An 18,184-nucleotide genomic window follows, 5' to 3' on the forward strand; every position below is an offset into this window, starting at 1 on the left:
TCTCCATCACCAGTAACAAAAAACCAGCATTTTGGGGAAAAAGAAGCAGGGCAAGTGCTAGCTAGACACAGACATTGGTCAGCTAGCTCCAATTTTTTCCATTTTTAATTATTAAAAAAGATGAAATGACTGGTTATCACACTTCAATTATATACAGTAAAAGTAGCCATTTGGCCTGTAGTTCCAGAGGACACACAAGCATGTTTTCAATGCAAGCATCACCTTGAAGAACCTCTAAGTAAGCTGTTATCCAAAATATTTCCCTATGGCCTTAAAAAGTCGTCAGCATTTTTCTGGTACAGCATTTTCTGTAATACATAAAGACACACACCCATTTAAATGGAAATTGCTACCTGTCCCCTTGTTGGCAGATCTTTTACACTGTCAGGTTTAAAAAAGGTGAAGTCAATCAGAGCCTGAAACAAAGACACTGCTTTCTCAGAATGACCAGCCTGTCTCAGGAAGTGGCATTGCTGAATAAATATAGCTGTCAAGAAAAGAAGATAAAATTTTAGTACTTCAGATTTTGTTGCAAAGTGTTTTATTACAGCCCACAAATATAAAAATACATACACGACATGCTGTAGAAAATAATTGTTTTGGAACAGTATCAAAATGCAAACTATGAAGGGTAACCAGCATAAATGCATGTCAAAATGGTCACAGTTTAATGAGCTTTTAGACTGCTCACTTTAAATGTGCCAAAGAGGTGGCTTTTTATTCATGCCATACAGGCACTGTCCTTACTGGTGGAAAGCTGGACACAATGCTCTGCCCCTCACTGCACCAACATCTGCCAGTGGGTCACAGCCCTCTTTGAGGATGCTGGGTGTTATCACAGGGCACACAGGAGGTGATAACAACAAAAATCCTTTTTGCCTCAGTTTTGCATGAGATATTTACATTGATAATATATTAGCAATATAGAATTTTCATTCCAATTGTGATTTCCTATTTCTGTATGCAAGACCTGAATCAAGTCAGTATTCTGGTCAATATATTACTGCTTAAAAGTAGGGAAAAGCCCTATCCCTCACTCTTCAACAAATTATTTGTCTAACCACTGCCATATTGCCACTGCACACCAAACTTCAGTCTCAGCTTGAAAAGGGAAGCAAAGTCCCAGTGCTCCTCTCCATATTTTGGACAAGAGTTGGAGAAGTAACAGGTATTATAAACACCTCCATTATGAGGCAGCTCAAGGACATTTCAGTGATACTCAATCACTCCAAATGACACTCCAGTCTTAACACAATAAAAGCTGTTTAAATTGCTTTAAATCATAACAGACTTGCAAAAAACCCCAAGCCCATAAAGACTCAATCACTGACAGCATGGAGAACAGTAAAACAGTTCTTTAAATGCTACTGTTCTTTCACTAAACACACTGTCTTTGGAGGGTTTGAAACAATCCAAATGTTAGGTGTCTAGATACACACATGTAACAACACAGGTTAGCAGCAACTGCTCTTCACCGTCATCATCATCATCTTATATTTAGCACATGGGAAATTAATTACTCCTTATATCTTAATTTAGATATGTATCAGACACATAACCTGAATTCAGCAGAATATATACATTGGGCATTAAATAAATTTTTTTCTGCAAAGTCAATGATTATTCCTGCTGACAAAGACTCTGAGATTTGTGAAGGTATTTAAACAACAAAAACAATTATTAAGTTTATAATACAGTCTTCCTACGTATTTTAACTAATTTAGGCATTGTGTCAAACTGATACTGTAAAGATTGTCCTCTCCTACTCTCCTAGCTTCAGAAATGAACTTTGATTGAAATACTCTGAATGTAGAAAATGCCTCATCAGGATTTGCTGCCAAACTGGTGCCAAAAATAAATTACAGTGTAAATTTTTCTGCATTAGAAAAAAAAAGTATTTGATGAAATGCAAAGATCAGCATTTCTTTGTGGCAAAAACTGAAAACAGCATGAATACATACTTAATTCAGTCCATGATGCTAAGACAGTTCTGCAGCTGAACTGACCTAGAAGATAAGGATGTTTCTCCCCAACCAGGAGGTATAATTTGAAAAACAGAACACTGTTTACACAGCAAAAATTAAGAATACTTTATATTAATCTGCTTTATATTAACAGTTTCTAGTAAATTTAAAGTATTATAAATTATTATCTCAAAATTTATGTAAAGGCTGATCTATTATTTTAAATTCAGCTTTACCTTTTCAAAATTTTTCAATACTTAAAAAAAACACCCACCTATTTCCAAGCAGACAGTACTCCATACTGAACTGAACACTAGATGGCACAGTCCCCCACTATTTAAAATCAGAGCTCTTACACTTTGTCCCTAGGAAAGGTCAAAGTTGAAGATATAAACCTAATGTACATCTACAGTGCTACTCACCTCATGATAAGTTTGTGAAATATTCTGTATATTTATCTTAATGAACGATTTGGTTACCTTCCTAATAAGTACAATTTCAATTAAAACTCAGCCCAAGAATTACACAGCTGAGTCACAAATGAAGAAATCTCAAAGAAGAATCCCAGTGAAATTTCTCTAATCCTATAATTTGAATTCTGAAGAGGAAAAATAAAATACCTGAGAGTGTTCATAAACAAATCACTGGAGGCTTAAGACAGAACAACAAGAAGTTACTTTTTGTTCTGTTCCATTCATGAATTTGAGTTCCTTTTTATTTTTAGCTATCTGTGGATATTGCCAGCAAAAAAGTATTTAGAAAAACATCAATCTAATACTGGTTAACCTGCTAAAGGAACTCTATTAAAAAATCCTCATAGCAGTTGACAATCTGCTTCATGAGTCATATACCTTCAAATATGTGCAGGAAAACAAAATGAAAGAAAACCCTTCTTGTTTCCAAAACCAGATTCTGAATAAAACCTTTGTCCTGAGAATCATTCATTTTGGTGAGTGTACAAAGTGACTGAAATATTGGAAATCAGAGACAGGAGAAGCAATTAGAAGCTATCAGGCTGTACAATATGCACTGGCCAGTAGAGCATTTTTCCTCTGCAGCACTTTTGCAGTGCTTGATCCAAGATGAGTCAGCCAAAGACTGTATGAGATCTGAACACCTGAAACCAATGTGGTAACCCAGCATCTCTATCTGTTAGTCCAGACTGGATATTGCATAACATCATTGCTCCAACAGGAGTTACAGGACTGGATAAAAACAAGAGGTTTCTTGGACTATGATGCACATAAAAAAATGGACTCATCTATAATAGTCTCTTAGATTGAAAATTAATTTTAAAATAAAAAAAATATCAAGTCAAAAATACACATGGTGACACTAATCTTTTCCCCTCCTCAAAGTATTCACAGAACAATAATCACAATGACATGCCAAGGTAGAGAAGTAAAGCTGAACTGGATAGTATAAATCATTTAGCTCCAAATAAATTTAAAGTCCATGCCAGAACTGAGCATGAACTCATTTCTTCCCTGAATCCACTCCAGCATCCCAACTATCTGAATTATTTTCCTTCCAGGGATAATTATATAATAAATTATAAAGTGGTAGATGTATGCATAGGAGAAATAGAAAAGGCATGATCACATGGTATTACAGCTTGGAATTCTCCATCTACAGACTGGGATTCTCAACAAAATTTCACATCAGACTTGTAATGTTCCTCCTCTTTTCTGGATTAAAGTATCAATTGTAAAACTTCCAAACAAGAGATACTTATTTTTTTCACAAGTCTCCCTTTTATAAAAGCACATCTGGCTGTTGGCTGTGATCCTCCAGTCTTGACATTGTGCTATAAACCACTCAGCACATTAGACTTTAATGGATGTTGTATCACAAACTGTCCTGGGGAAGAGAAGGATCTGCCATATCCATATTTGGTTGGAATATCTGCTTCAATTCTCAGCTAAGAAACTAGGATGCCAGGCATTTTGGAGAGAAGAAAAGCTTCATGCAATACAGGAAAATCTGTTCTTAATGCATTAGCAGCTATGAAGGCCAATCTGACCATAATATGCAGAAAGAGCCTTACCCAGCATAGCTGCTTCAGTGCCAGGCAGCAGAGGGTGGGACACCATGCTGCCATCCTGCACAGCTGCCAGTGTTGTCAAACATTTCCCATAGAGGCTGTTGATCTTTGAAACAGAGAAGGTAGTGAACTGACTTTGACAGAACAGAAGGTATTTCTTCCACATCTCTGGATTATTGGGATGTAAAAATATTAGCTTCTGCCATTCTTTGATCACAGCTGGTGGTTCCCAGAATTCTGTGCAAAGCTTCAGCCTGGCAAGCTTCAGATCAACATTACTTGGATTGCTTTCAATTGCCCTCTCTAAAATGGCCAGTTTCTTTTCCAAGATTAACTTGAGTGATTTTCTCCTTAATTCCTGCTCTCCTGTACTGGCATAAGGGCTAGGTCCTCTCATTAATTCATCCTAAAACAAAAAGAAACATCATTACAACCTTAGGAAGAACAATCACTAGAATCACAAGAATGCTGACATTTGTGAAGCTGAGTTAACAATTCATTCTCCACCAAGAAAAGATATACAGTTCTAAACAAATGAAATTACACTATAATGTTCATGTATTTACTACTTATAATAAGCAACAAGGTCCATTAGAACACATACCTGAAAGGCAATAAATTCCATCCAAGCATTAATATCTCTTGGGTTTTCTCTTACTTTCTTGTTATATTCTTCTACTTTTGTCATTAGAACAGAGTTCATGTTTAGCCCAGGCTCTTGAACTGCTTGCTGTGTATTTACAGACTCACTGTCTGCACTCTTGCACCCTTTTCCTTGTAGCCACACTGTGGTTGATGGATCATAAATCCCAAGAGGATTTACTTCTGTTGTGTCAGAAGAATCATCAGTTTCCACTTGGGAAACTGGTATAAAAGCAGGTGGATCAGATGGAGAACTTTTATTACAGACAAGAATCCCATCTGTGTTCAGCATCTTCACATTGTTCTTTGTAAAGTAGCGCTCAGGCCGACTCTGTGCTTGCTTCCTTTTTGATGCAGAACTGTCCCAGGTTATCCACTGTTTCTTTGCATCTATGCCAAGACAGGAGTCTCCTTTTCTTTTATACCTTGAAAGGGAAAATACAATTAAACATATTCTAAAGAGATACCTCCTTTTTGAAAGAAATACTTTCATTCAAATTAACCCAAATAATGTATGCATATACCTTCAAAAGTTTAGGAACCTGGTAAATTTCTGCTTATTTAAAACTTCAACTTATAAATTCCTTCACTGCCATCGCACTTTACTATCACACTAAGCTTCCTCTGAATTCAACAACATATATCATACTCAAGCAGAAGAAACCCTTTTTCCTTTTCAGCATTTTAAACCATGCAGACAAACCCAGAGGAAGAACAACAGACACTATTTAGGGTTACTTAGATTAGACTATTTTAAACTGAAAATGAGACACCAGTTGTTCATCCAGCAATTTCCTTCTGCATCCCTAAGCCTCTGTCCATTTTATATGCCAAAGTGGAGAGGGGTGTGAAGATAAAAAAATGGCCATGTTCATAAAGGCCACAATAATCCCATGGATTAAGACAGGAAAATACCATCTTCAAATATTACCAAGAATGTCATTTCAGTGGCAGATATAGGGACATGTAACACTAAAATAATACTTTTCATCTCAGAAAATAGCTGACAATCCAAAGGTGATAGAAAATTGAAACAAATTGTAACCAGGCAATTTTATTGCAAAGGCACAAAAAGCTACAAAAATATAACCCATAAATTCTCCCTCCTCCACAAATAATTATATACAGTATTATTGTATATACAGTAAACAATTTTCCTGAGAAAATCAAGAAGTGTACATACATAATGCATGAGTCAACTGTAGGCTCCTTTGGATGGGCTTCTGCATTAATGCAAGGAAATGTTCTGAAGGGTCATCACAGCACCAGTAACTCACTAAGGATATTGAATGTGCAATTTCTTCTATACTAACTTGAAATGTAGCATTGCATAGGACAGACACATTTTAGTACAATGTCTGGGTGAAATCTGTTGTCTAAGAAAATACCTGTAGCTTTATTTTTTACAATGGTATCAAACTACTCAAATAAGTAAACCTCTTGACAAATGTAGTATGAAATAATCAATACCTTCACTTTCCTCTCAGACACAGAAACAGAACCATAGAGACCAAAAAGAGACTTGACCAAAGACAATTTATAACACAACCTCGGATTTCTGACCTCAAAAACATACATCTGCCCCATGCTGCCACATCCAGATGGCCCTGTAGTTTGCTACACAGAGAGTGTTTTTAAGAACAATGAAAATCATGCACAATATACCCATTATTTCATGCCATCTTTTGCCTTTTAAAACATTTATTCAAGAATTTTAGAATGGTTTGGGTTGGAAGGGGCCTTACAGATGCCAGGCATCTCATTCCAACCCCATGGGCAGAGACACCTTCCAACAGATCAGGCTGCTCAAAGCTCCTTCCAACCTGGCCTCAAACACTTCCAGGGATGGAGCATCCAAGTCTCTGAGCAGCCTATTCCAATGCCTCACCACCCTCTCAGTAAAGAGTATAAAAAGTCCCTCTCCATCTTTCTTGTAGGCTCCCTTCAGGTACTGGATGGAGCCTTCTCTTTTCCAGGCTGAACAACCCAAATTCTCTCAGCCTTTACTCAAAGGAGAGGTGTTCCAGCTCTCTGTAATCAATCTGGTGCCCATTCTCCAGACTCCTTCCAAAAGACTTATGCCCTTCCTGTGCTGGGGACTCCAGAGCTGGATACAGCACTTCAGGTGGGGTGTCACCAGGGCAGAGTGGGGCAGAACCCCCTCCCTTGCCCTGCTGGCCACACTGCTTTGGATGCAGCCCAGGATACAATTGGCTTTCTGGGCTGCCAGTGCGTATTTCTGGCTCCTCATCCACTTGCTCCCATCACTGCTCTCACCCACCAGCACCCCCAAGTCCTTCTTGGCAGGGCTGTTCTGATCTGTTCATCCCCAGCCTGTGCTGATGCCCTGACCCAGGTGCAGCACCTTGCCATTGTTAAATCTCGAGGTCCTTGCCCAGGTCCCTCTGGATGTCATCCCAACTGCACTACTCAGCTTGGAGTTGTGAAACTTACTGAGTGTGCACTTGATCCTGCTGTCTGTGTCACTGATAAAGAACACATCAGGCAGCAGCACAGACCCCCTAGGGATATCACCTGCCACTGACACTGGCTCAACACCAAGTCAAATTTTGAAATAAGCTACTCAGTTATCTTTTCTCATCTTCTATGCAAAAAGTTGCAGACAGACTCAAGTGACTCTGTGGCAGTTTGGATACAGAGAACAATGTTCCATACCTTGCTATGTCCCCACGATACAAGGATTTGTAGGCCCAGTTTGCAGGGTCTGGTTTCTTGTCTATGCAGAAGGTGTCTGCTCTGGACTCCTGGATATCATCAAGCCAAATAGAGTGACTGCTGGTAACACCTGATGCTTTCTTACCTAGACTGCACACAAGGAGAAGGAGGATATTCTAAGCATTTGTGCACATATTCAGCATTTACATAACCCAAAACATTAAATTTCTGTAGTTCACAGTAATTTAACTTACTCACAGTCATTGTACGTGACCCACTCCTGCAAAGTCAGTCCACACTTTGAAAAAAAACAATTAGAAATACACTAATAGTACCATCAAATCAAAACACTGCAAGTCCTTGCACTTCCAAAAACTGAATTTATGATTATGAAAGGTAATAACCAGTTTAATCAACCAATTTAATCAATAGCTTGGCACACTATAATCCAAAAGCCACATACTACTACTTTCAAAATTTACTCTTGTCTTGTTAAGATGCTACAATCAAGAAAAATAAGAACATGTGTAAGAGGATTTACTAGCTGTAATTATACCCATGCATTTGATAAAACAGTGTGTATCAAAGGGTTTATGGATTACAGTTATACAAGTTAACTTAAGTGGAAATTGCCACCTGCCTCTGAACTCTAGATAACTGTCAATTTCCAGTCTGAATTCATGGTACAATTATGTCAGTTTTAGAGTTCTGAAAAGTTTTCAAAAATGTCACAACATTTTTCATATTCAGAGCAATTTTGTGGTTCAGGTTTCAAAACCAGTCTTTTGAAAATTCAATATTCTCTCAGCATCAATAATTTCTGGAAAGTAGTAAAAAAAGACACCATGAAAGAACTTCAACACTTTTATTTGGGCAAAGCATTGGCTGTCTGGCCCAACCTGGCAAACAGCTTATGAACCAGGCACCCTTCCATGGATGAGTGATGGGACTGAGCAGAATGGGTTCAGCACCCAAATAGTTTTTACTGTCCTTCCTCACAGCCAAGGAAGCCTTAGCCACCACAAACCAATGAAAGTTCTCATAAAGGAGGAGTCAGGTCAGGCTAGAGGTATCAGACAACATCTGCAGCACCTCTGCCACTCCTCCACAGGGAAACAATGTTACCTTGGCATAGACACATCCCACCAATCTGTGCTTTCAGCTCCTGATTAATCCCCTTCCAGAGATGTAGTAAATTTGGGGAAATTCAAAGACCACCCAGACTGCATCAATTGTAGCAACAATTCCTTAATGTCACCAAACCCTCACTTTATCCAGGAGTAGCTGCAGTGTGGAATTAGAGCCAGAGCTGCTGATGCCAAAGAAAACACAGGAACCAGGGAATCAGAGAGAGGCAAAATGGCTGCTCAAACTAGCAAACATGGTGACAACCAGGAGAATGTGACTCACTGCCAGCTGGACAGTGAAATGTTAACCTTGAAATGTTAAAAACCCAGCAGCCTGAGGAAAGCACAGCTAGGGATGCCAAAACTGCATACTTGCTGCATTCACAGAACCTCATTTGCTGCTCAAAGATCATGATAGTCACTACATGCCTCTTTTCTTGCTCCATAAAAACATGACATCTCCACTAATTACACAGACCCTTAGAGCTCCTGGAATTAACAAAGAAGATTTAACAAAACACCCAATTTCAATCGCTCAAATACTCATATAGAAATATTACAAGTAGAAAGTATGAAGCAAAATATATGGATATAAAAGAAGTACAAAATCATAAATTTTGTCTTAAAATGAAAAAAAACCGAAATGTAAACTCTGAGGAGAAAGTTACATTACAAGGCAAACCCAGCCACATATAAATAATTAACAATGTTTAATGCAATCACTCTCCAAACCCTCACAAAAATCAGTGAAAGGAAACAAGATGCTTACAAAAACTAGATATAAGCCTCTACATGACTTCAAAAATTTATTTCATAACCACCTTACCATGCTTTGCTCTGTACAACAGCACTTCACTGAATATTTTAGTCAGTTTTTTCATATTATTAAACAAGTGGTTCTAAATCTGTTTCCCTTGCTTTGAATGCATGTTTAGTCAAACAAAGCTTTGAAAAAGATGATCAACCAATGGTAAGAATTTCAGTTGAAGAGACAAACACAAGAACACAATGGATTTACATCTTGCACAGTGTTAATATTTACATACTTTGCTGCTGCTTCCTTTTCACTACTTTTGCCACTTCCTCTGTCCTTGATGTGCTTAGTGTCCACCTCTGACTCGCTGCTACTGGAATCTCCTTTGGTTTTCTTCTTTTTCTTTTTACTGAGGTGATGCTTTTTCTTTTTCCTTTTCTTACTTGTCTGTTTCAGGCTCTCATCTGTATCACTCTCCTCCGACAACTCAGATCTGGAAGAAGTCCTGCTTGGAAAAAAGTATGTACATTTATATACACCTATACAGCTAAGCAGTAAAACTGTTACAGACTATCACTGTAAGAAAGTTCAGAACATTTTATTCTTTACCTTTATTCTCCCTCTATTTTTTTGAGATGGTAGCAGTAACGTACAGAGCAAAAGTGGGCTAAATCTGCATTAAATCACAACTACATTTTTCAGTTGCTGGAATTACTGACAGGAAGTCTTAATGTTTTAATTGTCAAGGCATTTTGATGTGTGATCTGTATAAATAGCCATCTGTTAACACTGTCAAATTAAAGAAGATGACTGAAATGATAACATTTCCTAACTTTGCTAAACAACTTAGGTCATGTTAAAAGACTGAGAAATCTTTCACTGTGACCTGCAAAAGAAAAAAGTCTGAATTTTTTTCCCTGTTTTTTTATGACTTATATAAGAAGTATCAAATTCCAGATTAAAAAATCAAAGATTCCAGATTAAAAAAATCAAATCTACCAACCAAGAAACAATTTTTGATGACTACTGAACTAATGTTACCATATAATACAGTATAAAGTAATAAATAACACTATGTAGAACAGACAACTGAGCTATTGAGAGATCACACAAAGGACACATGGTTTTGGCAAAACATATGTATATTATTGTACACACCACAAAAACTCCCACACTTAATAATCAAATGAATAATGGAAGTCTTCTCTAACCCTTAATTAAAACACAAGCTCTTTTAAAACGTCTTTTTTTCTGCAATCTTTCAATGAAAAAAAGGAGTGACAACTCTCATTATTCCTAATATGTCAATATAAGAAAATACTGTATTTCAGAAATAAGGCATCTCAAGCAACAGCCCTGACAGACTTTGTTTAGGGACACTAAAGAAAAAGACACCAAAGAAGAATCATTAGTAGATCTTTAAAACAAACATGCACATTTCTGCAAACCAAACAAAGCAAACCCTTTCAAAACCACCCTCTCAATTCCACCAGGTTGGTGGAATTAGTTTTTACTGAGATGAAACCAATTTGTTTTTATTAAATCAATACCCAAGAAATAGACAAAACAACCCTCAAACAACAAACACCCAAACATTTTTCTGCACACTATTTTTTGACAAAGTCCTTTTCAAAGATAAAATTAATATGGTGGGTTTATTATGTCATTCTATCTGATGGTAACTTGCAAAATCCTTAGCTTTATGACATTAGTCCTAAAAAGATTTGAAGAAACACAGCAGAATATATGACTGATAAACAAAACAGTGATTGCATTTCAAACACACAATGCACGTAGATGCAAGACTAAGTATGGAATAAGATGTGATGAGGTGTGCTTGGTGTTATAAAGATATTCCCTATCATGACCTCCAACAATCATTGTAGACAAGGGAGCTTGTATCAAATTAACAGAGACCAAGGTTTTGAACTTGACAGCTACAACTTGACTGCATCACTATTGAGTGCTAGTGACAGTGTAGATAAGCCAAGTATGGCACCCAGTCCAGTGAATGCATTAAAACCAGTTCTTCAGCAAAAGGGGCCGCTCAAAGCTCATTTCTGCAAAAGGACATCATCACCCACTTCAGCTGACCAGCATGCTCTACAGCCACACTCAACTTGATACTTGTAGTATTTCATTAGTTCACATCAGCAACTGTTTTTCAAAAAGTAAAAAACTGTGAAATGGCTGATTTCTCTGGTTTCCCCAGAGAAAGCATAAAGATGATGCTTAATCTTTACATTATTTCAAGGGTCACTTTAGACATTCAAAAGCTAATGAAGAATGATGATTGCTCAGTTCCCTCTCCATTTCAAAATAACAATCATTTAAATGCAGCTCTGAGAAAAAGAAAATAGGAATTTAATTGCATGTATACAATTTCTCATTATTTTAAGTTAAAAGACATGGAAGCATTATTCATTCTTTTACATATGACTCAGTTCAGGCATTTTAAAATACTGAACAAGAGAATGAGAAGCAGCTTTTAGCTTCTGAATTTGGTCTCATATAACAAAAGATAAGCAGGACAAAAGAAAGAGGCTATTTCAAAAGACATTGAAGCACATTCTACCTTATTAATGGTGATTTTTCAGGAATGAGATTGGCAACTTCTGTAGAGCGTTGGTGCAGCAATAGTGCATCTTCTGCAGAGAAGCTTGGGTTACTAAGCCAGTCTAACTCTGCAGGTAAAAAAAGTGTGAGATCAATACAAATTAGCTTGCTGTTCTTTTTAAGGTGGGGTTAATCTAGTCAGCAGACAGTTAAATTCACAGTAAATGTCACTAAGTCATGTGCAATAACTGAGCCTATTGGAAAGCACTCAATGAAATTGCCATTTAGCTCATACAGAAAGCAGATTCCATGTTGAATACACAGCTCTATACATAAGAAAATAATCCATCCAACATTCATTTTTATGATTTAAAGGCTCTAACTTTATATATTTATAGACTGTATAAATTTGCTATATATGTATAAGATAATTTACTGTATCATAATATATTTACTACTATATATCAATTACACATTAATTTCTATATACAATATATAATAGAAACAATATATAATAGAAATAGTTACACACTTTAAAAATAAAATTTAAAAATTACAGAAAAGCATAATTAAATAAAAGGTATAGTTAATTAATGTGATAAAGCTTACACAAACTAACAAAAGTGTACTTTACTGACTGTGTGGAAAACATTCTTAACACAGTTTTATTGATAGGCACATCCATTATTGGTAAGAATATTCAAGTGTTTTCTACACGGCCAAAACATGGCACTGGATTGTCAGTTCTCTAACCACTGAAATACAATTAGACCTTTCAACAGTGTGAAAGAAAGCTATTTGATGCTAATTTGGATACACTAGTCAGCACTAAGTATTCTGCATCTAAATCACCAGATAAGATCAGACATGGACAGAATGTGGAAGGGGAAACTTTTTGTCACAATTTTACTGATATTAAAAGTTTAATAATGATTTTCACAGCATTTTCATATCTAGAATTCCTTTAAGCATGTGAGATTTCTTAGCTATTAAACAACAAAAATTATTTTGTGTAAATACAGAACTTAAAAGCAGTCCCTCCAGTGCTACACTGACAGAGATAACTGAGGAACAAATGTGGTCTCCCTGCCTCTCCTCCATGCTCTTTACCATCACTTTTGCCTCAGCGTTCTTCCTGTCACACTCTTGTCTTTGTGCTCTTGACTACACTGACCTCTACTCCTTCATCAGCAAGAACTCACTGTCTGTCAAGCCATATACTTTTCCTCCTTTTAAAGTATTTCTTTCAGAAACAGAATTTTGGTATGAAAAGCTTCTCCTCTCTCATGTCCCTGAGCTGTCATCCACCAAAGGATTTAAAGCAGAGTAGGCTGCAAAACAGTCTGTTAACCTAAGTTGAACACATCAAGAAATACATAAAACAAAGTAAAGCTACAGTTTGTGTTTCCCAGGGGCCCATCCCCATTATGAAAGGCCCCATGAGGAGTGATCACCTCCCTGGTTCTTGAGCCTCCACCTCTGTGCAAGGGAGAATGCACAATTCATGGCAGTGTCCAGACCAAAACACACTCCCCATGAGCAGCCCAACCAACATGCTGCAGAACACCACCATGCAGCAATTCCCAGCCTGTGCCTGCAGCTTGGTTCTACCTGAGCAGGTAAGATCAACCTGCATCTTTAATGCACTGAAGAATCACTCTGTGAGAACCAAGACTGTGGCACAGTCAATGCACCTCTGTGGCTACAGCAGGGAAGTTCAGAACTCTCCAAGTACAGTATCTTCTGAAGAATTTAACCAAACTGACCTAATACTCAGAAAGAAATGAGCAATTTTTGCCATTATACAACATTCAAGTTCAAGCTGCTTGCAAATCATCTCAAGTGTTCAGCTAGCTGGATGCAAGCATTTCAAACATCACAATGCATTCCAAACTTTAAAACACTATCTCTTCACTTGTTTGGGTTTTTTCTTGGGGAATGTCTAAGAAGTTTATCATTTTTGCAGAGCAGATATAAAAGACCTATTTTTCAATAATATGCATGTACTTGTTACATGTTAATGAGCAGCAGCAGCAGCAATCCAATGACATTCTCTTTATACCTTCTCAAGCAGAAAGAAAAATTAAGAATTTACAGTGCATGTTGACAGAGACAATTTTTAAGAGTTACATGAAGTCTTTTGTTGCCTCTCAGGATCCTGAAAACCTGCTTTCAGCAAAATTCACTGCATTGTCTGACCTACAGCATAGTTCAGACGCAAACAATGCTTACTAATGTCAGCAGGGTTACTTATCACCACTGCTCTCTTCATGGCTACACATAAATTCACAATTTATCTTCCACCAAACACTAACTAAGCTTGACAACATAATTATATCAAAGCATATGGAAAATGCAGCACTGAGAGGCTGCTGCAACTCAGCAATTGAGCAGCATTGGAAGCATAAGCACTGCTTCTGTTTCTGTTCCAGACAGCACTTCCACTTCAGAAATGGTTTAGGAAAGTTTTTAAAAGTATGAGACAGAGTGGTTGGCTGCATGAAACATGACCAATATATATACATTACTACTTCAGCTTTTACAGTAAATCTATGAAACAGTCCTAAATGTCTGCTAAAAGCACCTTAGTTTTACATAACATTAAAATCAAAATACTCTGGGATCTCTGTATTATGATGCACTTTGGCTTCACATCAGGTCTGAGCAGAGAACCATCTATCAGAGAGACAGATGCCTGTCAAGTTCTCAAGTTCTCACAAGCTGAATGTGTGAAATTTGATATACATGGCCATAAATGGGGTTCTGAGTTAATATTTAATTTTTATAACTCACATTAAAATGTCGTTGTCAACAACAAAGTACAATATTTATTAAAACATAAACCAAACAAATTATGTTCCAGGTTTGTCAATAATTCTCACACAAAAAGCTTCCAGTATACCAACATGTAAGTCATAAGCAGTGCTAACAACTGAAATCTGGATCCAAAAGTCAGTCTTACACCTTTTTCTGTATAATCTGATCTTCCAGACAGTGGAAGGTGGCCTGAAGTAACATAGGCTACTGTAACAAACTTAAAGGCTAAATTCCTGAAGTTTTAAAATATAACTAAAGTCTTATTACCAGAAAATTTTACAGTATCTCTGCCTGACAGAGCAGCTCCTCTATTCCTACAAACTGTAGTTTGGGATCTTATTATGTCCACTACTCCCTACACCAGATGTCATTACCAGAAAGTATCCTGAATGCAGCTACAACATCTCCATACAGGCAGCGAGTATCAACCACTGCTATGCCATCAGAGGTAATGCAGAACTGGATAGAACAAGAAGCTAATGCACTACACTGACTGGACCAAACACACAAGAAATGGAGCCTAGGGAAATAATTCCTTGGTTTCCCTTTGCTGTGGTGTCCAGGGAATGGGAAGATGTAAGGGTGGCAAGCAAAAGGAAGGGTTAGCTCAAATCCTATTCAGCAGAATAAATAAACTTAGTACCTACTTCACCGCTTGGCATTACACCAGAAAGTGTTATTTACTTTAATATTATTATTTATTTTATTAAAAGTATTACTCGCTAGACATCAACTACAACAGTCAATGTGATACAATGAATCATAATCCCACTTGGGACCTTCCAAAAAAGTCCTTTCCAACTATGATTCGGCTTAATGAGCAAGGAGTTAAAAAACCACTTTTCAAGATACCCATAGCTAGTGGCGAAAAAAAGAAAAAAAAAGAAAAAGAAAAAGAAAATAACAAAACCAACGACAAAGCCAAAGCCCCCGTGCCGCGCTCCGCAGCCTCTGGGGGCGATGGGCCCGGACCCGGCGGCAGCCCCGCCCCCGCCTCCGCTGCACGACCGGAGCGGGGCTGGCGGCGTGTGCCGGGGGCCGCTGGGGAGCTGTTAAGGGAAAGATGGTTCTCCCAGGACTTTACCTCTCGAGGAGCCCTCGGAGCTGCCGGCGGGGGGCTCCCCTGGCTGGGCGGCCCCGGCGAAGGCCGGGAACAGCGCCATGTCCCGGCGCCGCCGCCCCGCAGCCGCGCTGCCGCCGGCAAGATGGCGCCGCGCCGCCGAGCGCGCTGGGAGCGGTAGTTCTTCCGCCCGGCCCCAAGATGGCGGCTGGGGAAGGAGGGCGCGGCGCTGGGGTCACTGCTGGCGGGCTGGCGGGCGGGCGGCTTCTGTGGGACCCCGCGTATCGTGCGCCCTCCGCCGCCGCACTGCGGGACTGGAGCAGGGAAGTGCTGCGGGAAGAGGCGGGGGGCAGTTGCCAGAGCGGCAGTTTCCAGAGCCAGTCCGTCCTTCCCACCGCCCTCATCCCTCATGACGCTCCCCGGGACAGAAGGCCCGAGCGATGTCTCGGGAGCCGGGAGCGCTCGGCTGCGTAACAGGTGCTGCCAGGAGAGGCCGGGAGCGCTCGGCTGCGTAACAGGTGCTGCCAGGAGAGGCCGGGAGCGCTCGGCTGTGTTAAAGGTGCTGCTGGGAGAGGCCAGGCGGCCTTTGCTGGTAACCAGTGCCTGCCCCGAGAGCCGGGCAGCCTGGCAGCCTGGCCCAGCACAACAAATTAACAAATAAATATCAAATAAGTAACAAATAAAGGAACAAATAAATAAGCCCCTGCAGCCGGGCCCTCTGATCCCGCAGCCACCCTGCGTGTCTGACAGCAGCCATGAGCCTGCCCTCCACAGAGGAACTGGAAAAATAAATTTTATGTTTTTCACTTTGTGCTTTCTTGGACAGGATGTTCTGCTTCTTAATTATGTATTGTCTGAAACAGTATTTCCTTCTTTTCCTCTAGCCAGTGCCTGATTCTTGTATTGTGAGGAAAAAATAAGCACCCTATTCACTTTTTCTGCAAAATTTTATACCCTATTAATATACTTCAGTATTCTTCTTCAACTGAAACGTTTGCCTATTTGCTTTGTATGTTAAAGCCACTCCAAAATAGTCTCCTTGTTGAATTTCTTTAGTTCTTCTAATTCTTACTAATACTCTTGCATGACCAGAATTTCATGTAATGATTAAGGTGTACAGTGAGTTTAGAGATTATATGGAATTATGATGACTAGTTTGTTTTGTGCTCCTTTTCCAATGCCTTCTGATCATTCTGTTTGGCTTTTGTCTTCTCCTGAGCTCCAGAATCTGTCAAGAGACCATTTGTGATTGGCAAAAAGATAATAGGGAACTACTGTGTGTAGATGATAGGATTAGCTTCCCTATACACACTGCTTCACATCTACCAAACTGTTTTTTTGGTCATTTTATACTTCATCTTTTAAAAACTTCAGTGACCTTTCTCAGTCAGATTTCCAGTTGATTGCTGTGAATACCTTTGCACCATCTGCACACTTTATGGTCACTCCATTTGCAGCCCTTTTTTAGATGTTGATGAGTTCATCCTTTAGAAAACTCTAAAACTATTTCTTAATCCTTTTTTCCTGCCTTAAGTTTATTATTAGTTCATAAAATGCTATTCATCAACAGGAGATAAGTATGACAGTACAGAGAGAAGAGGATTCAGAACACAGCAGTGACCACGGACACTGATAGTCTGGAAGTCACCAAATGAGGGGGCCTGATTGCACACTAGAAAAGTTTGGCTTCAAGTGTACACTCACCTCCTCATGTGGAGCCAAGTTTTTGTTCAAGTATGTTATCATCTATGAAGTTTTGTAGTAAAACATTAGAATGTAGAAAATATAGTATGTGATATATAGAAATATATATCCACCTAGAACTCATACAGGAGATAGGGAAGACATGAAAAGAAGCACATTACCAATTTTGAAGAGAGAATTACAAAATATGCATGTTTTAGCCTTTATCCTGAGAACAGGAGATGTTTGTAATTTTGCAACCTGCAGTTGTCTTTCTCCCTGCCTGGCATAATTTCTCCAGGTAGTTTTAGAACTCATGATCAGTATCAACCAAATTTAAAAGAGGGTTACAGGTTATTACATTATTACAAATCAAATGAGAACAGGTTGAAACTCAGAGCAGGATTTTGAGTGGGAGCAAAACTCCAATATGCATGCAATTCACATTGGGAGACTGACCTACTGAGAAAGTTGAGTCAGAACTCTTCTGTTAATGGAAATAGTTCTTATAATCATATTTGGATAGTTCCTGAAATCTGTAAATGTGTTTATTCTGCAGACTTCAGCAACAGGAAAACTACCACCTATCTGCAGAAGCATATTTCCCTCTTCTCTTATGAGTGAGACTCAAAGCCCTTTCAAGCTTTTGGTGCTCTAGTGCAAGATAAACTAAATAGATTTAATAAAAAAACATTCTATTTGCTGAATGTAATTTTTCACATTGTCTCTGAGCTGTTTGCTGTGATGGTAGCTAATGGTTTCTCAACAAAGAGAATACAGAAAATGTGCTCTTTGAGAGTAAAGCTAATGGCCAAAGAGAGAGTTGATAAGAATACTAAGCACGGATTTATGCCGTGTCTC

The 18,184-nt window shown here is 38.6% G+C and overlaps 1 protein-coding gene across 1 annotated transcript in view; it reads right to left on the reverse strand.

The window, feature by feature from the left end:
• Nucleotides 1-15,786, reverse strand: part of NRDE2 (NRDE-2, necessary for RNA interference, domain containing) — a 29,022-nt gene extending 13,236 nt beyond the window's left edge. Inside the window, exons 1-7 of the mRNA XM_059474785.1 lie at nt 15,665-15,786; nt 11,783-11,891; nt 9,500-9,712; nt 7,327-7,476; nt 4,613-5,075; nt 4,012-4,414; nt 354-487 (exon numbers count right to left, since the gene is read on the reverse strand). Of these exons, the coding sequence (XP_059330768.1) occupies nt 354-487; nt 4,012-4,414; nt 4,613-5,075; nt 7,327-7,476; nt 9,500-9,712; nt 11,783-11,891; nt 15,665-15,743 (1,551 nt within the window). The 5' untranslated portion in view covers nt 15,744-15,786. The remainder of the gene's footprint in view (nt 1-353; nt 488-4,011; nt 4,415-4,612; nt 5,076-7,326; nt 7,477-9,499; nt 9,713-11,782; nt 11,892-15,664) is intronic.
• Between the last annotated feature and the right edge of the window lie 2,398 nt (nt 15,787-18,184).

The sequence above is a fragment of the Ammospiza nelsoni genome, chromosome 6 (genome assembly GCF_027579445.1).
Source record: "Ammospiza nelsoni isolate bAmmNel1 chromosome 6, bAmmNel1.pri, whole genome shotgun sequence".
In the NCBI taxonomy this organism is placed as follows: domain Eukaryota; kingdom Metazoa; phylum Chordata; class Aves; order Passeriformes; family Passerellidae; genus Ammospiza; species Ammospiza nelsoni.